Genomic DNA, 20070 nt, shown 5'->3' on the forward strand with positions numbered 1-20070 from the left:
AAAAACTTAAAAGTGATTAAAAAAAAAAAGGCAACAAAAAAAACCTAACCTTTCTTCTCTAATTTTTCACATTAAAACACTTAAGCAAAGATTTAAATTTAACTATCTTAGCAAAAATATGACCAGTGAGGGCAGTGTATCTTCCCAAAGAAAGTTTTGAAAAGATAAAATAAAAATGAAAGTTAATTTGTAAGTCCAGAAACATTAAAAAAAAAAAAAAGATATCTTCAAAGCAGTAGTCTACTGGGCAGTGCCAGTTCTGTCACATAAACCTAAAACATATATAATTAAGAAAAGCTGGATCTATCCTGGAGCAGAGAAATGCTCTCCTATATCCAGTTGATTGACAATATTCTTGGAAGGTTGCATAGACATAGCTTTCAGTCAGCACTCTTATTAAGCAGCTATAAAACCACTGGTGCAGAACTTTCCTGAAGATGAGAAAAGGTGTCATCTAATATTCACGGACCAGTATCAAGAAGAGGAGGATGATACTGAAGGAGCCTAAAATTAAAAGTAAGGTATGTTAATTGTTTCAGTATATTATTACTCCTCAAAAGTGTTCTCTATCTCATGGCGATAACCAATCTACAGTATACTTACAAAGTGAGTTAGAAAGAAAGTCTTGAAGTTCAATAATCTGCTATTGTGACCTTTAGGGCCATATTTCTTAAGACCTGTAAATTATTACCCTCATTTTTCTTACTTAATCACTTAATCACAAGAATTTATAGGACATATTAAAACAAAAAAATAATTGTGGAAAATACTGTAAAAATTCAATTAAAATTTCACTAGTGAACTTTTCTCAGCAAGAGCACCTATTTCTCAAAACTTTTTTCTCTTTTAAGAAATCTAATGCACCATTCAATTGAAAATATCACAACTAAATTTCAACATTTAAAACAAAAGACATTTAAACAATACTAACAAGCCAGGAATAAATGTTTCCATTCACAAAGCCATTTCAAGTCAGAAGAAAACGCACTTGCCTTTGAAACGAAAAGTTGCAGACCATACACATTTGTGAATTTGGTTTCATGCATGTTATATACCATTAGCAAAACACTATTACTTGTAACAAGAAATACATTTTAAATAAACACAATTAATATATAACAACAGAGGACTATTAAAAACATATCAATTTTCTGGGGGATCTTACAAAATCAAGTAACCAAAATTTGGCTTTATCAATTAAGTAGCATAATATTATGATAATATTATCAAAGTACACAAAAGTTTTTAATGTAATAAATGTTATTAGGCCACTCTAACTGAAAAGGAATAACAGAAATATGCAATGACTTGATAAAGACAAAAGGTTTTCCAAGTATATAAAGAGGAATATTTTTCGTATGCACTGTTACTGAACCAACAGAAAATGTGAATGTCTTATTAACTCTTATAAATTCGGAAGTGAAAACAAACACTGATGCTTCAAAACACAGCTAAATATGTACCCACATAATGAATTCACTTACTAATGTAAACTGGTCATATACTTGCATCAGGTCCTCAATTTTGTATTCTTCTAGCACCACGAAATTGTCCAGATTCCCACTTGCTTTTCGTGCACAGTCTTGGCAATGTACTATGTATGTCTTTTGAGAATTGCTTTCATTAGTGACAAAAAGAAGATCAAAAACTTCCACCTATTTTATACAAGAGAGAAAGCACTGAGCAGACATAGCTGAAATTATCTGTACCACTATTATAAAACTATAGAATTCTACTTTACATGAAAATGTGGATGATCATTTTGGACTAAATGCTGGGACTTTGATAAAAGGCTCCATAGGGGAATTCGCTGGTGGGCCAGTGGTTAAACTCTTCTCTTCCACAGCAAGGGGTATGGGATCAATTTTTCATTGGGGAGCTAAGATCTTGCATGCTGAGTGGCTAAAAGAATAAATGAATAAATAAAAAATACAGTAATAAACTTAAAAAACATCTAGGCCCCATAGTAGTGTTGAAGATGCCAGGTTTGTTTTCTAGGACATCCAAAGACAAGGACAGTGTTAGGTATTTCGAAAATAACCTAATGAAATCATCATTGTAACCATGGATCAGCATGTTTCAATTTTCCACATAATTATCAGTACAAAAATAGTATTCATCAGTTCAGTTCAGTCGCTCAGTCGTGACCGACTCTGTGACCCCATGAACCACAGCACATCAGGCCTCCCTGTCCATCTCCAACTCCCAGAGTCCACCCAAACCCACGTCCATAGAGTCGGTGATGCCATCCAACCATCTCATCGTCTGGTGTCCCCTTCTTCTCCTGCCCTCAATTTTCCCAGCATCAGGGTCTTTTCAAATGAGTCAGCTCTTCTCATCAGATGGCCAAAGTATTGGAGTTTCAGCTTCAACATCAGTCCTTCCAGTGAACACCCAGGACTGATCTCCTTTAGAGTGGACTGGTGGGATCTCCTTGCAGTCCAAAGGATACTAAAGAGCCTTCTCCAGCACCACAGTTGAAAGCATCAGTTCTTTGGTGCTCAGCTTTCTCTACAGTTCAACTCTCACTTCCACACATGACCACTGGGAAAATCACAGCCTTGACTACATGTATCTTTGTTGGCAAAGTAATGTCTCTGCTTTTTAATATGCTGTCTAGGTTGGTCATAACTTTTCTTTCAAGGAGTAAGAATCTTTTAATTTGGGTGCAATCACCATCTGCAGTGATTTTGGAACCCAGAATAATAAAGCCAGTCATTGTTCCCACTGTTTTCCCATCTATTTGCCATGAAGTGATGGGACTGGATGCCATCATAGTTTTCTGAATGTTGAGCTTTAAGGTAACTTTTTCACTCTCCTCTCTCACTTTGATCAAAAGGCTCTTTAGTTTTTCTTCACTTTATCATTAAGTGTGGTGTCATCTGCATATCTGAGGTTATTGATATTTCTCCTGGCAATCTTGATTCCAGCCTGTGCTTCCTCCAGCTCAGCATTTCTCATGATGTACTCTGCATATAAGTTAAATCAGCAGGCTGACAATATAGCCTTGATGTTCTCCTTTTCCTATTTGGAACCAGTCTATTGATAATGTTTTGGTTTTAGTTGTCTTTCCCTGCAGGGGAGGAAAGACACATCTGTCTGATCTCTACAAATATAGTCACAACTCTTTGTGGTCCAGTGAACCCCAGCATGCCAAGGTCCCCTCTCTTTCAGTTATTTCCTGGAGTCTGCTCACACATCATAGTTGGTGATGCTACCTAAACATCTAATTCTCTGGTGCTTACTTCTCCTTTTGCCTTTAATCTTTCCCAGCACAAGGGAAAGATTTCCCTTGAGCTGGCTCTTTTCCAACGAGCTCGCTCTTCACATCAGGTGGACAAACTACTGGAGCTTCAGCATCAGGATCAGTCTTTCCGAAGAATATTCAGGGTTGATTTTCTTTAGGACTGACTGGTTTGATCTCGAAGTTCATGGAGATCTCAAGAGTATTCTCCAGTCCCACAATTTGAGAGTATCAATTCTTTGGTGCTTAACCTTCTATATGGTCCAACTCTCACATCTATACATGACTACTGGAAAAACCACAGTTTTGCCTATATGGATCTTTGTCAGCTAAGTGATGTCTCTGCATTTTAACTCTAGGGCTATGGCTGTCACAAATTTCCCTTCAAGGAGCAAGCATCTTTTTATTTCATGCCTGCAGTCACCACCTGCAGTGATTTTGGAGCCAAGAAAATAAAATTTCCCTCTGTTTCCATTGTTTCCCCATTTATTTGCCATGAAGTGATAAGACAGGATACCATGATCTAAGTTATTTGAATGTTGAGTTTTAAGTCAGCTTTTTCACTCTCCTCTTTTACTCTCAAGAGGCTCTTTAGGTCCTTTTCATTTTCTGCCATCAGAGTGGTATCAACTCCATATCTGAGGCTGCTATTTCTCGATTCCAGCTTGTGATTCATCCAGCCTGGCATTTGGCATGATGTACTCTGCATATAAGTTAAGTAAGTAGGGTGACAGTTCAAACTTTGTTGTACACCTTTCCCAATTCTGAACCAATCAGTTGTTCCATGTCTGGTTCTAACAGTCGCTTCTTGGACAGCCATTCCCATCATGTTAGATCACTGATTTCTAAAACATCTGTGTTCACTCTTGCCATCTCCTGTTTGACCTTATCCAATTTTCCTTGATCATGGCCCAAACATTCCAGGTTCCTGTACAATATTGTTCCTTACAGCATGGGACTTTACTTTCACCACCAGACACTATCACAACTGGGTATCATTTCCACTTTGGCTCAGCTACTTCTTTCCTTCTGGGGCTACTAGTGATTGGCCGCCACTCTTCCCCAGTAGCATATTGGTACCATCTGACCTGAGGGCTCATCTTCTGTCTCACATCTTTTGGCCTTTCATACTATCCAAGAGTTCTCGCAGGAAGAATACTTGAATGGGCATTTTCTCCTCCACTGGACCACGTTTTGTTAGAACTCTTCACTATAACCTGTCTCTCTTGGATAGCTCTGCTATACGTGTCTCATAGCTTCACTGAGTGATCCAAGCCCCACTGCCAAGAGAAGGCTATGATCCATGAAGAGGCCACTAACGTTTTGACTAATCCACATTATTCCTTTCTGGACTGCCATTGTGATTAGTTTACTTTCAAGAGCAAGAAACTCACTGATGACTAATAAAGGGTGTTTATTTATTATCCTTTTACATTAAGGAAAATAAGTACAGGGTGTATTTATGAACTGTACTGTACCAAAAGACAGTGTACTTCTTTTACGAATGTTGACTTGTAATATTTCAGGATGGAAAATGGATAATACCTAGAATAGTTGTTTTCATATACAGAAAAAATCATTTATCTGAGATATAAACGCTAACCAGAGTCTGTTTGGTCTTATAAAAACGTACTTCAATGAGGTTATGCAATGTTAAAACAGCCAAAAGATTTAATCAGTATATCTCAGAATTAAAATGTAATTTCAAGATTTCCTTTGGATATTCAGTTTCTTAGGCAAGTGATCTTCTGACTTTTGTTTGACTTCAGTGATTAGAAACTCATCACCTTACGTCGTCTTTGAATCACACTAGTAAAAGATCAGAGTTCATAAAGTTTTCCTTTATTCTAAATAGGCAGTAACATAGTTTAGTAATCCCAGTTAAAACATCTTGGTTCTTCAGTTTGTCATCATTCTCTATTTCTTCAGCTATCATATTGATTTTACTTTCTAAAGACTTTTCAGCTTCTCTCTTTTTTTAACGTCACTACTAATGAGTCTCAGCCCTTAGTAATTTTTTTTAAACACCATTCTACGGACTTAATCCCTAGCAGTCCAGTGATTAAGACTCAAGCTTGCCCTGTTGGAGGCTTAGGATCAAAACATATATGGGAACTAACATCTCACATCCTATGCAATATGTACACTCCCAAGACCCCAAACAACAGACAAAAATGCTCAAAACTAGTCTCTTTACCTTCTTCATTTTCTTTAATTGTCAACTACCACTTGATGAAACACGTACCTTGACTTGTGTCCCTTGCTGCAGAACTCTTAATTATCTTAGAATAAACATCAGATTTCTTAAATTCAAGATGCTTATTGCTAGATACCACTATATCTAGCTAGATATAGCTAGATACCACTAGCTATAGCTAGCTTATAGCTAGATACCACTAGCTATAAGCATCTTACAGATTTTTCAAAATATGAAATACATTTTCCAACCACACTAAATTACCTAGCCTTTTTATTACTGTACTATTAGACTTGTAACTATGCCTTCAGACCCTATACTTTAAATCATTACAACTAGCTCTTTATTAATCAAAATGGGGACCAATTTAGTCAACCCATTTTTGCCAACGAGAAATAAGTTTGTTTATTGGTGAAGCATAAACATCTGTGTTTCAGCATTCACTGAATTCTTGGGAAGGATTTTCTGCTGACTGAAGTTGTCAAGATGCTTGAAGAAATGGTAGTTGGTTGATGAAAGGTCAGATGAATATGGGAGATGAGGCAAATTGTAGCCCCATTTGTTCAACTTTTGAAGCATTGGTCGTTGTGAATAAATGGGCCTTTTCTGTTGACTAACGTTGACTGCAGGCATTCCAATTTTCAGTGCATCTCATTGATTTGTTGAGTATACTTCTCTGATGTAATGGTTACGTTGGGATTCAAAGTTGAGTGGATCAGACCAGCAGCAGACACCTACAGTGACCATGACCTTTTATACATGCAAGTTTGCCTTTGGAGTGTGCTTTGGACTTCTCAGTTCAACCATGGAGCTGACTGTCACAGTGAATAAAATCCACTTCTCACCAGATGTAATAATCTGAGTGAGAAACAGTCTGTGTTGTTGTGTAGAATAAAAGATGACAACACTTCAAAATGACTATTTTTTTTGATTTGTGGTCAGCTCATGAGGCACCCACTTATCCAGGTTTTCACCTTTTCAATTTGCTTCAAATGCCAAATGACCACATAATGAACAAAGCTGAGTTCTTGGCCAACTTCTTGTGTAGTTCTAAGAGGATCAGCTTGGATGATATTCTCAGTTGGTTGCTGTCAACTTCTAATGGCTGTGCTCCTCATCTTCAGGGCTCTAGTCTCCACTACAAAACTTCTTGAAACACCACTGCACTGTATGTTCATAGGCAGTTCCTGGGCCAAATGTATTGCTGATGTCGAGAGTTGTGTACACCATTTCATGACCCATTTTGAACTTGAATAAGAAAATTGCTTGAATTTGCTATTTGTCTAAAATCATTTCCATAGTCTAAAATACATGTATATAAATAGTCAGTAATAATTCATTGGCAAAAAACATAAAACAAGATATGCACATTAAAATGGTGTATAACAGAACCACATTTATTTAAGAATGTATTCCAGTATGAAATGGCAACATTCACCAATGCAAAACTGAAATTACTCCTGCATCAACTAATACTTGTTTTTTCCTCCATAAAAGACAATGATGTTTTTATTCTCTGATTCAAGCCTTTTTTCCCTGCTGAAATAAAATAACTCACCTTTGAATGGGCCCCTACGGCAATATTAGAAAATAATTTTTCCTACTTTTTTAAAGAACTATTTCTTTCTTTTTAATGGACTGATGTTGCTTTACAATATTGGTTTAATTTCTATCACACACCAACATGAATTGACCACAGGTGTACATATTTTCCCTTGTTCTTGAATCTGCCTCCCACCTCCTGCCCTTTCCCAACCCCTAGGTTATTACAGAGCCCCAGTTTGAGTTCCCTGAGTCAGAAAGTAAATTCCCATTGGCTATCTATTTATATATGTTAGTGTATATACATCCATGCTATTTTCTCCATTCATCTCACCCCCTCCCTCCCTCTTCTCCTGCACTCTTGTCCATAAATCTGTTCTCTATGTCTGCATCTTCACTGCTGTTCTGTGAACAGAGTCATCAGTACCATCGTTCTAGAGTCCAAATACAGGAGTTAATATATTTTTCTTTTTGACTTACTTCACTCTATTATAGGCTCTAGGTTCAACCACCTCATTATAACTGACTCAAATGCATTCTTTTTATAGCTGGGTAGTATTCCACTGTATACCACAGCTTCTTTATCCATTTGTCCGTCAATGGACAACGAAGTTGCTTCCATGTCTTGGCTATTGTAAACAGTGCTGCAATGAACACAGGGATACGTGTGTCTTTTTCAATTTGGGTTTCCTCAGCAGATATGCTTAGGAATGGGATTGCTGGGTCATATGGTGGTTTTATTCCTAGCTTTTTAAGAAATCTCGGTATCATCTTTGATACTGGCTGTATCAATTTACATTCCCTCAAGCAGTGTAGGAGGGTTTCCTTGTCTCCACACTCTCTCCAGCACTCACTGTTTGTGGATTTTTTCATTATGGCCATTCTTTCTGTCTCTCTGGTATGAGGTGATACCTCACTGTGGTTTTAATTTGCATTTTAATTTGCATTTCTCTAATAATGTGTGATGTTCAGTATCTTTTCATGTGTCTAAGAGCAATCTGTATGTTTTCTTTGGAGAAAAGTATGTTTAGGTCTTTTGCCCACTTTTTGACTGGTGGTTGTTTGTCTTCCTGGTATTGAGCTGTATGAGCTGCTTGTATACTTTGAAAATTAATCTTGTCAGTTGTTTAATTTGCTATTATTTTCCACATTCTTAAGGTTGTCTTTTCACATTGTTTATAGTTTTCTTTGCTGTGGAAACATTTTTAAGTTTAATTAGGTCCCACTTATTTTTGTTTTTATGTCCACTATTCTAGGGTTTAGGTCATAAAGGATCTTGCTAAATTTATGTCATACAGTGTTTTGCCTGCTTTTTCCTAGGAGTTTAATAGTTTCTGGTCTTACACTTAGGTTTTTAATTCGTTTTGAGCTTATCTTTGTGTATGGTCGTAGGAAGTGTTCTAAAAATTTTTTTTTTAATGTGGTGGTCTAGTTCTTCCAGCACCACTTACTGAAGAGACTATCTTTTCCCCATTGTATAGTCTTGTCTCCTTTGTCAAATATAAGGTGTCCATTTGTGTATGGCTTTATCTCTGGGCTTTCTATCTTATTCCATTGGTCTATACTTTTTTGTCCTGTACCATATTGTTTTGATGACTGTAGCTTTGGAGTATAGTCTGAAATCAGGTAAGTTCATTCCTTCAGCTTCAATCTTCTTAAGATTACTCTGGCTATTGGGGATCTTTTATGTTTCCATAAAAACTGTGAAAACTTTTTGCTCTAGTCTGAAAAATGCCATTAGTAATTCAATAGGGATTACACTGAATATGTAGCTTGTTTTGGTACTGCAGTCATTTTCACAATATTGATTCAACCAAGAAGTATGGAATATCCCTCCATCTGTTTATGTCATCTTTGATATCTTTAACCAGTGTCTTTAATTATGTGTATATAGATTTTTTGGTCTGCTTAGACATTTATTCCTAGATATTTTGCGTGTGTGTGTGCAATGGTAAATGACATTGATTCCCTAATTTCTCTTTCTGATTTTTCATTGTGAGTATAGAAGAATCCAAGCAATTTCTGTGCACTGATTTTTGTCCTGTAACTTTACTATTTCATAAGTCATTGAATAATAATCTGTATATATGCCCACAGACATTATAGTTTTTATACATATTACATTTATATGTTTATAATTTGTATCCTGTAAGTAGCATATAATCTCATGTAGAACAGCTTACCACATTTTTATGTCTTCACTTTTAAATCTTTGCTACAAGAAAAAAAATTAACAAATGTTTATGAAATTAAGCAGAAAAGACTTAGTAGTGCATGGCATATATATATATACCAAAATAGATTGTTGGCAACTGTGTACTTATGATAAATAGTTCCTACTTCAAAATATGAGATTATATCATCTGATAAAGAAAGTCTTACATAACTGCTACTGTTGGGAGATACTTCTGAGTAAACACAGAGTTAACAGAATATTATACTATTAGGAGGGGAGCTTGAGGGAGAATGGATACATGTGTATGGGTAGCTGAGTCCTTTTGTTGTCTACCTGAAACTATCACAACTTGTTAATCAGTCATGCTCCAATACAAAATAAAAAGCTAAAAAGATATTATACCATCAAATGAAAATTTAATGTAATAGCTATGATATTCAATTTCAACAAAATGCATCACATGAAAAGTATATGTAAGTTTATAATTAAAAGAGAAAAGAAACCAAACCCTAGAAAAACCACAAAAAAACTGTCAGTGAGAACAGTTACCTCACAAATGCTACAGTAATGTGCTGGTTCATCATTTGTCCGGCCATGCCATGTAATCTCTTTTCCTGCTGTAATAAGAGCTTCCCTCAGTGTCAGACATTGCTTCAGAATTTTCATAAGACAATACCTAGTGTAGAGAGAATTATTGTGACAACTGAATATTGAGTACTCTTAGCACAAATAACAAATAACTTCAAGAATCATGTTTCCAAGTCTAAACTGGAGGCTGAATACTTTTGATTATAACAAGGTAATAAAGTATATATTTACTCTTAGATAGTCAAAACAATCATTTATATATGACTGACTTTAAAATTCCGGATACTGTAAAATATTACTTATGGGTTATATTTTACAGTTAGTTTAATTACAGTACTAAAGATAAAAGTACCAAAATTCTTGTTTCAAATTTTAATTTGAAGGTAATCTAATGGTATCTTTGATTTATATTAAAATTTTTGGTAATGTCTATTTTTTCCATACATTCATGCTTCTGATATTAATACAGTGAATCTTCACAAATTGTGCTAGTTTTTCCATAATTTGCTGTTACTACTCAAAATTGTGTCCTACAGCACCCACAACTGTGTATCAAAGCTCTCCTCTGAATACAGAAGTGGATGATGTAATCTGGGAAGGACAATTTAACTTTAAAAAGCACAGAACTAGTTTAGCAATGTGATGTCACAACAATGTTTGTCAACAGTATAACCCCCTAAGAGTATTAGTTTGATCAGTATCAAACTAATTTAGAGCTCTCTGATATACTGAACTGCTACTGAATCTGAGTCTGGAAGATATTATCATATTATTATATATAAACTATTATTTGAAAGAAAAAACATTAAATGTATCTACTATCCTCCTTATATTTACTGCTTTTAGTCTTTATTACATATCCAAACGTAGACTTACTGATAGCAAAGCCTTTATTTCCTAGTTACCTTAAATAAGACTACACCTGGCACAGAATAAGCACATAATAAATACTTGAATCCTAAGTAGGAAGTGATTTATCTTTCCCAGATTCCATACTGACAGAGCTACACACAAAACTGAGCCTAAAAGGGTGATAACACCGTGGACAGCCTACAAATCCTTCTAGCTGGCTTTGTTAAGTATTCAAAGAACACTTTGTATATGTATTACAAAGCTGAATCTACTACATTATCTTTTTTTTCTTAAGGATTTTATTAAAAGGAATATTCTAATTTTAATGAGTATATAAGCTGTATAAAAAGTCAACCACTATAATAAACATAATAAATTTCAACTATCTTCAAATGTTAATTATGAACTGAAGAGTGAAGTTTTCCCTTACACTTCAACCAAATTATTTTTAAATTAAAAAAATAATACAGCTTATTGTGAAAAATACATGGAAAAATCAAGAATAAACACAGCCCTCATTACCTCTACTTTAAGCTAAAATGTACAAAGGTATTATCTTCTTATGATACACCCAATGAAGAAAATTAGAAGGAAGGAAGGATATAGTAGTGCCGAAAAAGTTGAACAGTTCTATGAAGACCTGCAAGACCTTCTGGAACTAACACCCCAAAATGATGTTGTTTTCATTATAGGGAACTGAAATGCAGAAGTAGGAAGTCAAGAAACACCTAGAGTAAACAGGCAACTGTGGCACTGGAGTAGAGAATGAAGCAGGGCAAAGGCTAATACAGTTCTGCCAAGAGAACGCACTGGTCACAGTAAACACCCTCTTACAACAACACGAGAGAAGACTCTACACATGGACTTCACCAGACGGTCAACACTGAAATCAGACTGATTATATTCTCTGCAGCCAAAGATGAAGAAGCTATATACAATTAGCAAAAACAAGACCGGGAGCTGACTGTGGCTCAGATTGTGAACTCCTTACTGCCAAATTTAGACTGAAACTGAAAAAAGTGGAGAAAACCACTAGACCATTCAGGTATGACCTAAATCAAATCCCTCTGACTATACAGTGGAGAAGACAATGGCACCCCACTCCAGTACTCTTGACTGGAAAATTCCATGGGTGGAGGAGCCTAGAAGGCTGCAGTCCATGGCGCTGCTAAGAGTGGGATACAACTGGGTGACTTCACTTTCACTTTTCACTTTCATGCACTGGAGAAGGAAATGGCACCCCACTCCAGTTTTCCTGCCTGGAAAATCCCAGACACGGGGGAGCCTGGTGGGCTGCCATCTATGGGATCGCACAAAGTCAGACACAACTGAAGTGACTTAGCAGCAGCAGCATACAGTGGAATTGAGAAACAGACTTAAGGGACTAGACCTGACAGATAAGAGTGCCTGATGAACAGGAGACAGGGATCAAGACCATTTCCAAGAAAAAGAAATGCAGAAAAGCAAAATGGTTGTCTGAGGAGGACTTACAAATAGCTGTGAAAAGAAGAGAGGCGAAAAGCAAAGGGGAAAAGGAAAGATATACCCATTTGAATGCAGAGTTCCAAATAGTAAGAAAAGATGAGAAAGCCTTCCTCAGTGATCAGTGCAAAGAAATAGAGGAAAACAATACAATGGGAAAGATCAGAGATTGCTTCAAGAAAATCAGAGATATCAAGGGAACACCTCATGCAAAGATGGGCTCAATAAAGGACAGAAATGATATGGACCTAACAGAAGCAAAAGATATTAAGAGGAGGTGACAAATATACACAGTAGAACTGTACAAAAAAGATCTTCATGACCCAGATAATCATGATGGAGTGATCACTCACCTAGAGCCAGACATCCTGGAATGTGAAGTCAAGTGGGCCTTAGGAAGCATCACTACAAATAAAGCTAGTGGAGGTGATGGATTTCCAGTTGAGCTATTTCAAATCCTAAAAGATGATGCTATGAAAGTGCTGCACTCAATATGCCAGCAAATTTGGAAACTTCAGCAGCAGCCACAGGACTGGAAAAGGTCAGTTTTCATTCCAATCCCAAAGAAAGGCAATGCCAACGAATGCTCAAACTACCACACAATTGCACTCATCTCACACACTAGTAAAGTGATGCTCAAAATTGTCCAAGCCAGGCTTTAGTAATAGATGAAATGTGAACTTCCAGATGTTCAAGCTGATTTTAGAAAAGGCAGAGGAACCAGAGGTCAAATTGCCAACATCCGTTGGATCATGAAAAAAGCAAGAGAGTTCCAGAAAAACATCTATTTCTGCTTTACTGACTATGCCAAAGCCTTTGATGTATGGATCACAATAAACTGTGGAAAATTCTTCAAGGGATGGGAATACTAGACCACCTGATCTGTTTCTTGAGATACCTGTATGCAAGTCAGGAAGCAACAGTTAGAACTTGACATCGAACAACAGATTGGTTCCAAATATGAAAATGAGTACATCAAGGTTGTATATCGTCACCCTGCATATTTAACTTGTATGTAGAGTACATCATGAGAAACGCTGGGCTGGAAGAAGCATAAGGTGGAATCAAGATTGCCAGGAGAAATATGAATAAGCTCAGATATGCAGATGACACCACACTTATGGCAGAAAGTGAAGAAGTAAAGAGCCTCCTAATGAAAGTGAAAGAGGAGAGTGAAAATGTGAGCTTAAAGCTCAACATTCAGAATACTAAGATTATGGCATCCGGTCCCATCACTTCATGGCAAATAGATGGGAAAACAGTGGAAATGGTGGCTGGCTTTATTATTCAGAGTTCCAAAATCACTGCAGATTGTTTTTGCACCCATCAAATTAAAAGATGCTAACTCCTTGGAAAGAAAGTTACGACCAACCTAGACAGCATATTAAAAAGCAGTGACATTGCTTTGTCAACAAAGGTCCATCTAGTCAAGGTTTTTCCAGTGGTCATGTATTGATGTGAGAATTGGACTATAAAGAAAGCTGAGTGATGAAGAATTGATGCTTTTGAACTGTGGTGTTGGAGAAGACTCTTGAGTCCCTTGGACTGCAAGGAGATCCCTCCAGTCCATCCTAAAGATCAGTCCTGGGTGTTCATTGGAAGGACTGACGTTGAAGCTGAAACTCCAATATTTTGGGCACCTGATGTGAAAAGCTGACTCATATGAAAAGACCTTGATGCTGGGAAAGACTGAAGGCAGGAGGAGAAATAGACTCAAGAGGATAAGATGGTTGGATGGGATCAACATGGACATAAGACGGTTGGATGGCATCACTACGGCCATGGCTTTGGGTGGACTCTGGGACTTGGAGATGGATAGAGAGGCCTGGCATGGTGTGGTTCATGGGAAATCAATAAGTCAGACACGACTGTGAGACTGAACTGTGACTGAGACCACAACAGAAAAATGAGAAAATTCCTCCTCATGGAAGAAAAATTGCAGTGTTTGCATTTCAAATATTGAGAGAAAACCTGACAAACTGGAGGAGTCTAGACAATATTGAGAATTATGAAGGTAGAGAATGAAAATGTTAAAACTGAGAGAGGTTTTAAGTTTACGACCAAGAAGTAAGAAAACTACAAGATGATAACCAGCTTTTCTTCATTACTTTTTCTCTCTTATCTCACTATTCAATTTGTATGTAAACTCTTGAGTTCAATCTTCACAACAGTATGTTGTATAATCTTTTTCTACTTCCATTGCTACAATCACAATCCAAGTTAGCTAGCTGGATTTCTTCAACTGTCTGTTTTCTTTTATTTTCATCGTCCATTCCCAATCTTTACACCCAAAGTAATAAACAGATTCACACTTTAAAGCTGTAAAACAAAAAAATCTCTTTCCCTTCTTCTATAACACATGGAATTACTATCTAAACTACTTAACATTGCCTACAAGAACCCTTGTAGGCTTCCTTAGTGGCTCAGCAATAAAGATTCCTGTCAGTGCAGGAGACACTGGTTCTATTCCTAGGTCTGGAAGATCTGGAGATAGAAATAGCAATCCATTCCAGTATTCTTGCCTGGAGAATCCCATGGACAGAGGAGCCTGGTGGGCTAACGTTCATGGGGTGGCAAAGAATCAGACGTGACTGAGCAACTAAACAACAAATACCTCTATAATTCTGTACCTTAGTATTTTTCTGAGTTCACTGCCACAGATAATTCCTTTCCTCTGTACTGCTACAGCCATTTCTGTCCCATAAGCACATCTGCCGGGAGCCAGCACAGGGAATCCCACCCATGACAAAGGTCATGAGGAAGAGGCTTGACAGGCAAAGACGAGTCAGATCTCAAGGGGTCCTCTGCCCAAGCATCTACCCCAAAACCAAATTTTGTCTGTTTACTGTTAGCTATACTATACTCTTCTGACGTTAACGGGGGGCTATCCCCAACCAACTTTCTCTAAAGAAAATTAACTTAGAGCTCTCTAGTTAATAAGTCTCCTGGGCATAATAAGAGTGTTTCAATCAAAAACCCCTCTGATGGCTTTCTAGCCTGCCTGACAGGTTTATCTGGCCTCTTAGAGCTACGCATGTGATTGTTTACAGCCTCCCAACCCGGAGAGGCATAGGAAGCTTAAAACATCCTAGGAATGTAGGGGCTTCCAAGAAGTCAATATCTCCAGAATAGAACTGATTAAGGGTTTCATTGTTGAGCGAATACTTGCTGCCAAGTTTTCATATCTTTTATTTGTCGATATAGTTGGTATGTAGAAAAAACAGGTAGTAGCCCTGCCATTAGCAACATTAGATCTTTGAGTTAAGTACTTTCTTTGTTATAACCCACTGCAACTTTGTTCTATAGGGATTTAACTTTAGTGCTTTGAGGGTGATGCAGATTAAAGAAAAACACTTCAGGGGAAATGAGATTAACATTCATTAAGGAAAAGAGCCATAAAGTGTTAACAGGCCTCTTGGCCAGAAGACAATGTAAATCACCTGAGAGCTTTTGTATACGGAAAGATACAAACAAAGAAAGCCTGCTATCCATAAGGGTCGGGACTGCTGCCCCTTCATGATTCTGCATCTTCCATTATGTAAAACTTAGGGTATATAAGCACTTTTTGAAAATAAAGTTATCGGGTTTTTGCACAAGTTTGGCCTCCCCCGTCAACTCTCTTTCTCCCTCTCCCTCCTTCTCTTTTCAGGCTGATCCCTTGGAACACAGAGGCTCACCTTGTCTACTTATTTGCCTGGGCTTCTAAGACCAACACGAGAGGTAGCCAAAGGTAGGGCACCCTCCGCTGTTCAAGCAGGTGCCTGTGGCCTATGTAGCCGGTGCAACTTTCTTGAGACTTTATTAGCTTTCCATGTCAACCAAGGAATACCAGACTCTTTTCTCCTCTATTTTTTCACTGTATTATTCTTCCCTAATCTCTCTTTAAATCTCTAATCATCAGTCGTTTTTTTAAGGCTTTCACCCCTTGCTTTTCTTCTAGTTCTCTTTTTTATGATTCTTGTCCATTATAGAAACCATGCTGTCATAAACCACTTGAACAAAAGTGGCATTCTCCATGACCTTAACCAAAAAACAAATTTGTAAAAATGTACTTTACATACATTACTTAATCATAACTTATTTATCTGCTTCAGAATTTGTTTATCTAGGTCACCCTGCTTATTTCACTTATATGCAGAGTACATCATGAGAAATGCTGGGCTGGAAGAAACACAAGCTGGAATCAAGATTCCTGGGAGAAATATCAATAACGACACCACCCTTAAGTGAAGAGGAATTAAAAAGCCTCTTGATGAAAGTGAAAGAGAGTAGAAAAGCTGGCTTGAAGCTCAACATTCAGAAAATAAAGATCATGGCATCTGGTCCCATCACTTCATGGGAAATAGATGGGGAAACAGTGAGAGACTTTATTTTTTGGGCTCCTAAATCACTGCAGATGGTGGCTGCAGCCATGAAATTAAAAGACGCTTATTCCTTGAAAGAAAAGTTATGACCAACCTAGATAGCATATTCAAAAGCAGAGACTTTACTTTGCCTACTAAGGTCCATCTAGTCAAGGCTATGGTTTTTCCAGTGGTCATGTATGGATGTGAGAGTTGGACTGTGAAGAAAGCTGAGCGCTGAAGAATTGACGCTTTTGAACTGTGGTGTTGGAGAAGACTCTTGAGAGTCCCTGGGACTGCAAGGAGATTCAACCAGTCCATTCTGAAGGAGATCAGTCCTGGGATTTCTTTGGAAGGAATGATGTTTAAGCTGAAACTCCAGTACTTTGGCCACCTCATGAGAAGAGTTGACTCATTGGAAAAGACTCTGATGCTGAGAGGGATTGGGGGCAGGAGGAGAAGGGGACGACCGAGGATGAGATGGCTGGATGGCATCACCGTTGATGGACGTGAGTTTGAGTGAACTCCGGGAGTTGGTGATGGACAGGGAGGCCTGGTGTGCTGATTCAGGGGTCACAAAGAGTTGGACATGATTGAGTGACTGAACCGAACTGAATTGAACTAGATTAAATCACACAAAGAGACTGTTTTTTACATTCCACAGTATCTACTTTATTGCCAAGAATATGGTGAAGAATAGAGTTTGTGGTTCTCAAATATTCGATGAATGGGATTCATTCTGCCTAAAACCTAAAGAAAACATAGGCCAAAAAGAGATAAATGGAACATCTGGATCAGCCTATACTTATTTTCATGAATTAGAGTTAATGGTCATATTGAAGTTACCAAATGACCATCCATAATTGTGGATCTATAATATGAATTACTGCCTTAGTTCAAAATTTGTATGATGGATGGTCTTTCAAACTTTTCTAATTTTAAATCTCAAACATAAAGAAAATGGAATGGGTCAATAAGTAAAATAGTGCATACCTTACTGAACAATTTTGTTTGGGTATATTTGTTAGAAGAAAATTTTGAAAATAAATTAAAAATTAGCACTATATCTCAAGATACTAGTTTGTGAGACTAACTAGACTAGTCTAATTAGACCATCTAGTCTAAGATTTAGTACACTAAATCTTTGTCTACCATTCACAAACACACAGAAGTAGTAAAGGACTTGAAAAGAACAACAGAAAATAGTAATTTACATATTTAGCCTATAATTTCCAATATTCATTTGGTGATGGCATGAGGGGAGAGGAACTGAAAGAAAAACACATAAACTGAAGTTTGGAGAAACAGTGGTAACTGGCTCGTTCTGAAAAAATGTACCAAAGGACTCCAAAAACATGATTCCATTCTATACTAACACAATAAACCAAGTAAATTTTCTGCTTTTGTAAGGTTTTTGTTGTGCATGTCAATTCTCTGATTTTGTTAACTTATGTTTATAATATATGCTAGTTTGTTAACTGGGCAAAAGCATTAGGTCTAAAAAAACAATGCATATACATTAATTAAAAATGACCTATTGCAAAAAAAAAAAAAAACAATTACAAACCATCACCTCAACCTTCAGCAAGTCAAAAGCTTCTTAAAACAGTAACATAAAGGATCACTAATCATAGTTCACTACCAGAAATATACCAATAAATAAAAATCTGAAATACTGTGAGAATTAGCAAAATTATACATGAAAAGAAAGTGGGCAGGAAAGAAATGGTGTGACACTTGTTCAATACTGATTTGCCACAAATCAATTTGTAAAACACACAGAATTTGCAAACTGCAGTCAGGTAAACAGCAATAAGATGATGTATGCCTATATTCTAAATACACCTACAAAAGAAAGGCAACAGAAACCTAAGATAACAAATGAGCAATTAGTAGACTATATATACATACATATATACTTAAACTGTTAATCTATTAAATTTACAAATGGATCAAGAAGGGGATAATTTGATCATTGTAGGAAACTTAACTAGTTAAGACTGTTTAAAATGATAATTTCTTTATGAGATATTTATAATAATCTCACCCTCTGTGCTTCAGACAGCCTTCCAGTATTAAAACTAAAGGGGTCCTAGGACATCAGTTTGGTCAAAGGTTAAGAAAAAGGACACATGTATGAGTTTCCTAGTAAAGAATCATGTATGCCTTCATTATTCTCTATGCCACAATAACTGGCATATTTCAAAAGATGTGAAGTATTTTTTAACATGTGAGCATTAAGATTCTGGGGCAACTTTATCATCTGATATCAACTGATATAAATCTTCTGGAGAAAAACATTCATTAGATAACTTTATCATATTCCCTGTCCTCTATTTTCTCTCTACCACAAGCATCCAAAAAAAGAACTACAGCAACTTTGGAAAGGACTTACTTAATCATTTCAAAAAGCTTGGGATCTGAAACTTTGATGTTTCGTGCCATATTCCAGGAGAGATGAACCATGGGTACTAATGACTTTACACTTTGCAATTTGTTCCACTCATACCGTTCCACTGCCAATTTATACTGGCTAGCTAGGATGGAAAAAAAAATTTAAGTTAAAAATGAAAGTAACAAAATATATTAACATAATCATTATCACCACTCAGGTCATCATTTTAATGGTAATTCTGAAAAACTAAAAACACTAAAATATGGTTCTCATAAAAATTACAGTTAAAAATTGTCATTAAAGAGCACTTCTTCAATTGCTTCAGTTTAGTTCAGTTCAGTCGCTCAGTCATGTCCGACTCTGTGACCCCATGAATCACAGCACGCCAGGCCTCCCTGTCCATCACCAACTGCTGGAGTTCACTCAGATTCATGTCCATCGAATCAGTGATGCCATCCAGCCATCTCATCCTTTGCTGTACTCTTCTCCTCCTGCCCCCAACCCCTCCCAGCATCAGAGTCTTTTCCAATGAGTCAACTCTTCTCATGAGGTGGCCAAAGTACTGGAGTTTCAGCTTTACCATCATTCCTTCCAAAGAAATCCCAGGACTGATTTCCCTCAGAAAGGACTGGCTGGATCTTCCTGCAGTCCAAGGGACTCTCAAGAGTCTTCTCCAACACCACAATTCAAAAGCATCAATTCTTCGGTGCTCAGCCTTCTTCATAGTCCAACTCTCACATCCATACATGACTACTGCAAAAACCATAGCCTTGACTAGACGGACCTTAGTAGGCAAAGTAAAGTCTCTGCTTTTGAATATGCTATTTAGGCTGGTCATAACTTTTCTTCCAAGGAATAAGCGTCTTTTAATTTCATGCCTGCAGTCACCATCTGCAGTGATTTTGGAGCCCCCCAAAATGAAGTCTGACACTGTTTCCACTGCTTCCCCACCTATTTCCCATGAAGTGATGGGACCAGATGCCATCATCTTCGTTTTCTGAATGTTGAGATTTAAGCCAACTCTTTTATTCTCCTCTTTCACTTTCATCAAGAGGCTTTTTAGTTCCTCTTCACTTTCTGCCGTTAAGGGTGGGGTCATCTGCATATCTGAGGTTATTGATATTTCTCCCGGCAAACTTGATTCCAGCTTGTGTTTCTTCCAGTCCAGTGTTTCTCATGATGTACTCATTATATAAGTTAAATAGCAAGGTGACAATATACAGCCTTGATGCACTCCTTTTCCTTTTTGGA

The 20070-nt window shown here is 37.1% G+C and overlaps 1 protein-coding gene across 1 annotated transcript in view; it reads right to left on the reverse strand.

Moving 5' to 3' along the window:
* Nucleotides 1-357: 357 nt before the first annotated feature.
* The window catches only part of LOC128071014 (lysine-specific demethylase 6A-like), a 174441-nt gene continuing 154728 nt past the window's right edge, over nucleotides 358-20070 (reverse strand). The window contains exons 26-29 of the mRNA XM_052664012.1: nucleotides 18820-18961; nucleotides 9709-9835; nucleotides 1468-1655; nucleotides 358-504 (exon numbers count right to left, since the gene is read on the reverse strand). Coding sequence (XP_052519972.1) covers nucleotides 462-504; nucleotides 1468-1655; nucleotides 9709-9835; nucleotides 18820-18961 — 500 coding nt within the window. The 3' untranslated portion in view covers nucleotides 358-461. The remainder of the gene's footprint in view (nucleotides 505-1467; nucleotides 1656-9708; nucleotides 9836-18819; nucleotides 18962-20070) is intronic.

This window comes from Budorcas taxicolor, chromosome Y (genome assembly GCF_023091745.1).
Source record: "Budorcas taxicolor isolate Tak-1 chromosome Y, Takin1.1, whole genome shotgun sequence".
NCBI lineage: Eukaryota > Metazoa > Chordata > Mammalia > Artiodactyla > Bovidae > Budorcas > Budorcas taxicolor.